Here is a 7,911-nt window from a genome sequence, read left to right as displayed (position 1 = left end):
GGAACTGTGATTTTCTCTTTGAAATTCAGATACCGTCCGCGAAATGACTTTTTGGTACCCTTTCTTCAAATTGTTTTTGATCACTCATGCGTGATATATGCATCATATGAGTTGCATCAAATGAAAGAGGAGGATCTAGGCTGTAAAAATATGTGTTATTTATTAATTATAATTGTGATTAAGTTACGATAAAACATCAATAATTCCAGGTTTCGTTTTTTTTCTGGGACGCACTGTATAATACGCTCTCTTCTCATTGGATGACGGTTTGGTGAGAATTACGTCACTGCTGCTTCGTCCAAGTTTTTATATTTCATGCCAAACTAACATGCAGAATCTGTATTCTGGCTCGTAATTCCAAATTATGATCGTCGCACTTTATTATTATTGCGGATAAGTTGTTACAATTTTATATGAGACATAGGGCGTGGCTATATACTCACATTCATTTTGACAGTAAATGAACAAAATATAACGTTGGATTTTCACTGAGTATGATCCTGATGGCTCATAATTATTATTTTCTTGCAGAATATTGAGATGGTATTAATTTGCATTACAAAATACGGGTAGTGAGATGGAAGATAAATCGATGAATCTATTATTCAGGCTAAATGGAACCATGCAAATCATTATAAGATGTACAATCAGTAAATATAAATACAAATACCAGAACAGAACTCATCCTGGGTGGACGTGTTTTGTTGAGCTCCCGGTAATGACTGATTTTTAACAGAATGCAATGGACTATGCATGATAATTTTTATATCGGGTGTTAGCTCTTCAAACCAGGACTCCGATTCTAAACCCATCTTGGAATGACGAGGTGACGATTTTGTGATATTTTCGAAAAACTTGTATTTTTTAATAGTTTTTTTTCAATAGAGCTATTCTATTTCCTTTTTGAAAGTCGCAGTATACTGCGCACAACTATTGAAGCGTACAAAAGCGCAGAAGAGCGCATCTAGACAAAATCCATAATACGCCATCTCAGTGACGCCTGACGTAACAATGCCGAAGAAAACCAGGTTGCAAGTAAGTGAGGAACTAGGAGCTGGGCCTTGTGGGAGCCAACCCGATATCATGTCTCTTTTCAAGGAGGAGTTACAAACACTTTCGCACGCCTTGACTGGCAAGTTGAATCTGCTTGAGGCTGCCATTCAGGAAGTGAGGGAAGGGCAGACAGACATCGTCCGCTCTCTATCCTTCCTGGATGAAAAATTCGAGGAACTAAAGGTGACGACACGACGGTTGGAAAAAGACAACGAAGAACTGAAGGCTAAGAATAAGTCGCTGGATAACCAGGTCAGCGACCTCCACCACAAGGTACATGACCTCGACCAGTACCATAGGAGGATAAACTTGGAGCTGGCGGGAATTCCTGAGAGCAGAGAAGAGAGTCCTCTTGTGTTGGCTTTGAAGGTCGCCCAATGTGTTGCCCCTTCACTGAAGGAGAGTGACATCGACATTGCGCATCGGTTGGGCGCTCCAAGGGCTGGGGGGCAGATCGTCGACCACGATCCATCATTGTACGATTTAACAGTCGCAGAGCAAGGAATGCAGTATACGATGGCCGAAAAAAGCTGAAGAATGTCACAACCAGGGACATCGGTGTTCATGGCAGTGCAAACAAATTCTACGTCAACGAGAACCTGACGAGCGTTACCCGAGAGCTGCTCGGAATCGTGAACGTCGAAAGGAAGAAGGCGGGCTTCAAGTTCGTGTGGACCGTCAACGGCAAGATATTCGTGAGGAAAGATGAGAAGGAACCTGCGATCATCATCCATACCAAGGATGATATCAAGAAGTTGAAGTAGACGATATCAACAAGTTAATAAAGTAGGCAATATTTACGATTAACATTCTTAAACTCCATAACGATGATTATTATTTCATATGTTTTCATATCTTTTCTGTTTTTATTTTATTTCGCTCTTTTGGCAAGTTTGCCTCCCCAATCAGTGTCAACTTATGCTGTCACTATATTCAACCAAAATATCGAATTCTGCAAGACTCTCATCCTTAAATGACTAATGAAGATTACCAATTACAACCAAATATTGACTGTAGGTACTACGTACCTAATGAGTTTAATCCTGTAAAGGATCAACCTCAACAAACACAATTTCTTAGTTTCTTACATTGTAATGTTCGGAGTCTAAGTAAGAATAATGAAAATATGAATATCCTGTTATCATCATTACAGTTCGATTGCTCAGTTATAGGCATAGGCGCCGGAAGTGGGGGGGGCAGGGGGGGCAGTTGCCCCCCCCCCCCAGTCAAAAAAGTGGGGGGGGGCAAAACGCATTTTTGCCCCCCCAAACGCCCCCCCCCCCTCCAAAAAAAACAAAACAGTAAAGGAGTAAACATGGTTTGTATTTTTAATCCAAAAGAACGTAACAATAATAAAAACCTGAATTAAATCACATATACAATTCCATTCAAAGAAAAAGGAAAGTTCACAGGAATTAAATTTCATAAACATTGCGCATGTCACCTACACGGTATTTATCAATGGAGGTCTCTATAATAGCGATACGCGCATATATCGTGGACATATTGTGCGAGAATGGGAAAGCGTGTCCGTTTTTTTGTAATAGGGGCGAGAAGACATGAGCCCCTGAACGCTGGCGTACTGATGGGGAGGGGGGGGGGGGGGGTGGTGTATTTCTTATTCGAAACAAGTGATTTACAAATGTTGATGTTGTGACATGATTTTCCGGCATTTTTTCTCCATTTTTTTGTAAGTCATACCTTTTTATGCGTTTGTTGGAAAATAAGAAATTCCCAAATTACAGTTAGGCGAAAATACGCTTATTTAGAAGCCTTTATGTCATGGTCTGCAAAGTGGCAAGGCTCGAGCCCCCCCCCCCCCCCCCCCACTCCTTTATGAAAAAGTATGTTAAAGAGAAAAAGAAAGAAAGACGGAGAAAAAAATAAATGACCTGCCAATGTCACAAATAAGGTATAAAAATGCTCATCTGACCGTAATTAAATGCTTAAAACCCCAGAGCTTGCGGGGGCTCCGCCCCCGGACCCCACCAAGGGACCTAAGGCGGGCCCCTGGATGCTCATCTGACCGTAATTAAATACCTCAAACCCCCCGAGCTTCCAGGGGCTCTGCCCCCTGGACCCTACCAAGGGATCTAAGGCGGGCCCCTGGATGCTCATCTGACCGTAATTAAATACCTAAAACCACAGAGCTTCCGGGGGCTCTGCCCCCTGGACCCCACCAAGGGCCCTAAGGCGGGCCCCTGGATGCTCATCTGACCGTAATTAAATACGTAACCCCTGAGCTTCCGGTAGCTCTGCCCCCTGGAACCCCACCAAGGGCCCTAAGGCGGGCCCCTGGATGCTCATCTGACCGTTATTAAATACCTAAAACCCCTGAGCTTCCGGGGCTCTGCCCCCTGGATCCCACCAAGGGCCCCATAAGGCGGTCCCCTGGATGCTCATCTGACCTTAATTAAATACCTAAAACCCCTGAGCTTCCGGGGGCTCCGCCCCCTGGACCCCACCAAGGGCCCTAAGGCAGGCCCATGGATGCTCATCTGACCGTAATTAAATACCTAAAACCCCTGAGCTACCGGGGGCTCTGCCCCCTGGACCCCACCAAGGGCCCTAAGACGGCCCCTGGATGCTCATCTGACCGTCGTTAAATATTAAACCTCTGAGCTTCTGGTGGCTCCCCCCCCTCCCTTGGAACACGTCAATGGCCTTAAAGAGGGCCCCTGGATGCTCATCTAACCGTAATTAATACCTAAAACCCCTGAGCTTCCGGGGGCTCAGCCCCTTGACCCCCTACCGAGGCTCATGCCCTTGGACCCCACGATAATTTACGCTCTACCTGATCGATAATACTCCACTTTGAAAAACGTTCCGCGGGACCTGCATGTAACGTGTAAGACTGGTGGTGATGCAGATTTTTCGTCTGCCCCCCCCCCCCCTCCGAACTTTTTTTCTCATTACGTCACTGCCCCTGGAAGGTGAGCCCCCTGGAATGTTTGCCCCCCCAATCCCAAACTGCTTCCGGCGCGCCTGGTTATAGGCATTACCGAAACATGGTTAAATCCTCAATCTCCACCTTTATATACCTTAGAAGGTTACAAACAAATACGTAAAGACAGGTCGAGTGGTAGGGGCGGCGGACTTCTAATGTATATCGCGGATTCTTTATCTTTTAAGCCCAGACTGATATTTCTTTCCAAAACGAAACTGCGGAACTCTTATGTATTGAAGTTGATCTTCCTAATGAAAAGAATTTTATTGTTTGCGTTATATACAGACCGCCCAGCACAGACATGGTAGACTTTTTAAATGATTTAGAATTGCTCATGTCAACTGTCAACTCTTTCAATAAATCTGTTTGTGTTATGGGTGATTTTAATATCGATTTACTGAATAATAGTCCAAACTCACTTCGTCTTCGAAATATTCTAGATTCCAATGCATTCAGTGTTATGATTGATAAACCAACCAGAATTAGTAATCATTCATCTTCATTGCTGGATAATATTTTCGTAAAAACATCTAAAGGCTTTTCTCAATCAGGTCTGTTTTATTGTGAAATATCGGATCATCTACCTGTGTTTTGCTTACTTTTTGACCACAAAACTGATGTAACACAAAAAAGGCGAATTGAAAAGAAACGTAAAATTACTGATGAAAATGTTTCTTGTCTGAATGAAGATTTACTCTCGGAAAATTGGAATGATGTTATAATATGTGACGATGTAGAAAGTGCTTTTGAAGTATTTTGGAATAAGTTTTATTATCTTTTTAATAAACATTTTCCATATGTGCAATTAAACGACAAGAGAAAGGAAATCATCCATGGATTACTAGAGGGATACTTAGATCGATAAAAAGAAGAAACGTCCTATATAAAAGAAGTATGAAAAACGATCACCAGATAAAGTTGAAAAATACAAGAAATATAGAAATAAATTAACATCAATAACGATGTTCACGTCGTTTATTTTACTCTAAGAGGTTTGAAAGTGCAAATGGCAATATTTCATCTACCTGGAAAATTGTAAAGGATATTTTATGCAAGCAAGGAAAACATGAAGTTCCAGGAAAAATTGTTCATGGTAATAAAGAAATAACAAATGCAGAAGATATTGCAAATGCATATAACACTTATTTTGTCAATGTTGGCCTAAATCAAGCCAAGATGATAAATAAAGATGGAACCAACTTCACACAGTACCTCAATGAACCATCTAATACTTCTATTTTTCTAAAACCAACGGATTACATTGAAATTCTCAATGTAGTGAGATCGCTAAAAAACAGTCACTCTTCTGGGCATGATGAAATCAGTACATTTTTATTGAAAAAGATCATTGGTTCAATTCTAACGCCTCTTGTACACATTTGCAATCTCTCTTTGATGACCGGAGTGTTTCCTTCTTCTTTCAAACTGGCAAAGGTGATTCCTGTTCATAAAAAAGATGACGTGATGGTCGTTTCTAACTATAGACCAATCTCATTACTGCCTAGCTTTTCTAAAGTTTTTGGAACGAATTGTTTTATAACAGGCTCTACAGTAAATGTGAATCATTGAATCCTGATCAATTTGGATTTCGGCGGTCTCATTCTACAGATCTTGCGCTACTGAAATTTTATGACCGCGTTTCAAGTGCACTCGCTGCTCACGAGCATGTCATTGGTGTATTTATGGATCTGAGTAAAGCATTTGACACACTTGACCATTCAATTCTTCTTTCTAAGTTAGAGCATTATGGAATAAGGGGCATAGCTTTACAATGGCTTGCGAGTTACTTATCTATGAGAAGACAGTACACTTATTATAACTCTGTTAACTCTGACATTCTGTATCTTAAATGTGGTGTTCCGCAGGGATCCATCCTGGGCCCATTATTATTTCTCATTTATATCAATGATATTTGTAATGTATCTAAAATTTTAAATTATACCTTATTTGCAGATGATACGAGTGTTTTCTTGTCTCATCGTGAAATCAACACTCTAGAACAGAAACTAATTCGGAACTACCAAAGTTGACTTTATGGTTTAGAAGTAATGTGCTCTCTCTCAATGTTCTTAAAACAAATTATATTCATTTTAGAGGTAGAAAATCTAATGACAACCTTGCTCTTAATATTAAACTAGATGATATTTCTTTAGAGAGAAAGACATGTACGAAATTCCTTGGTGTCTATATCAATGAAAAACTTGACTGGAGCGACCATGTAAAACACATTGTTACACCAATCTCCAGAAATATTGGCGTACTGTATAGAATAAATGTTTTGTTTCTGATAGAATATTACTTATGCTATATAATAGTCTAATTTTACCACACATTTCTTATTGTAATATTTTGTGGGCAACATCCAAGTGTGTGACTAATAATATTCTTCTGTTACAAAAGAAAGCTGTACGCATATGTACCCGAGCTGGTTATCGTGACCATGCTACCCCACTATTTGTTAAACTGAAATGCTTAAAGATTGATGATATTAACTTCCTCCAAATTGCCATATTTATGTTCCGTTTTAATATCAAATTATTACCTACGTCATTATCTTCAATGTTCCAACCTAATAACATGGTTCATTCGTATTCAACAAGGCAAGCATCGAATTTACATGTGGTCAATCCTCACACTACATTAGCCCAGAAATCAATCAGACACAGAGGTCCAGATGTATGGAATTCTTTACCTAATGATATTCGAAATATAAAATCAACAAACTCTTTTAAAAGAGCACTCAAATGTATTATCATTTCACAGATGTAAGATATTACTTACATTATAATCTATTTATCAGTTCTAATTAAATCTAACATAATTTTGTTACTAGGCCTAACGAATTTTTTTTTCTTTCTTTTTTTAAAAACTTTGTAAATAGTGTAAATAGTTCACTACAAAACTTTAGGAATTTTATTTGTCATATATTATATATTTGAAAGGTGTTGTAACGATTCAAGCTCTATTTGCTTATGTTTCATCACCTTTGTGTGTTCATTCTTCAAACTGTATATAAGTTGCAACTTGTCTTTGATAAAACAATGTTATATTCTTTTTTCACGTGAAGTTAATTCAAATGTATTGTAAAATTGAAAATGATTTGTCATCTTATATTAATTTTCATGTGATGTTAACTTCAATGAATTGTGAAATTGTGAACATGCATAAATAAATAAATAAATAAATAAATAAAATAAATTGGTTTCAATATTTATCGAGGAGGCACTGTTCAGCGTATAGGGGGCGACCAACCCGGGCGCCGGGCGGGAGCAAATAGGGGTTTTCAAGAGATCGAGTGGGAAACATTATAAGGGGTAGGATGTAATGTCCATCTTGTAAGTCTCTTTTTCCATCTCTCTCTTAAAAATCTTAACTTATAGCGGACTATTGTTTATGTGTAAACATATTCCAACAATTAATTGGAAATGAAAAGCCGTATAATACAGTCATGACAGAGGAGTGAACACCGATGTCCCGGTTATTCAGGGACCTTAGGCCAGCCTGAATTTTGGGGGTGCTACCCTCGGTTCTATCACTGAGTGGTGGTTGGAAAAGCCTTGATGCTTTATTTCTGCATATTTCAACATAATAAAAGTAATATACAAACTATGAAACTAGGTACATAATACTATACATTATTAACAAAAGTCAAAATATATTATCATGTCATTAAATCAATTGAGAAAAAAAACATTTAGTGGACAAATCATTTAAAAATTGAAAATGCAAGGTATGGAGGGTAACTTGAGGGAATAGTACATGAACGAAATTATGAGGGCCCAGTGCCCAGTGCCATCAACCAGGCGCATACGCAGGGGGGGGGGGGGGGGGGGTGTTTGGGGGTTAACCCCCCCCCCTTTGGTATTTTTATGTGTATAAACCCCCCCTAAAAAAAACCAAATCCCCCCCTT

General features: G+C 39.4%; 1 protein-coding gene across 1 annotated transcript; it reads left to right on the top strand.

Moving 5' to 3' along the window:
- The first annotated feature begins 1,011 nt into the window (after nt 1-1,011).
- LOC115926216 lies at nt 1,012-1,817 on the top strand. Its single transcript, XM_030990884.1, has 2 exons — nt 1,012-1,478; nt 1,544-1,817. The coding sequence occupies exons 1-2, from the start codon at nt 1,012-1,014 to the stop codon at nt 1,815-1,817; spliced, it is 741 nt and encodes a 246-aa protein (XP_030846744.1).
- The last annotated feature ends 6,094 nt before the right edge of the window (nt 1,818-7,911 follow it).

The sequence above is a fragment of the Strongylocentrotus purpuratus genome, unplaced genomic scaffold (genome assembly GCF_000002235.5).
Source record: "Strongylocentrotus purpuratus isolate Spur 01 unplaced genomic scaffold, Spur_5.0 spur5_scaffold_19, whole genome shotgun sequence".
NCBI lineage: Eukaryota > Metazoa > Echinodermata > Echinoidea > Camarodonta > Strongylocentrotidae > Strongylocentrotus > Strongylocentrotus purpuratus.
Note: the sequence above shows the minus strand (reverse complement) of the source record. Positions and strands in the feature narration are given on the sequence as shown.

Excerpts from the sequence above, each read along its gene's own strand:
- LOC115926216 (XM_030990884.1), top strand. The coding sequence starts at position 1,012 with ATGCCGAAGAAAACCAGGTTGCAAGTAAGTGAGGAACTAGGAGCTGGG. Across the intron at positions 1,479-1,543 it reads GACATCGACATTGCGCATCG|TCGCAGAGCAAGGAATGCAG; the intron begins GTTGGGCGCTCC and ends ACGATTTAACAG.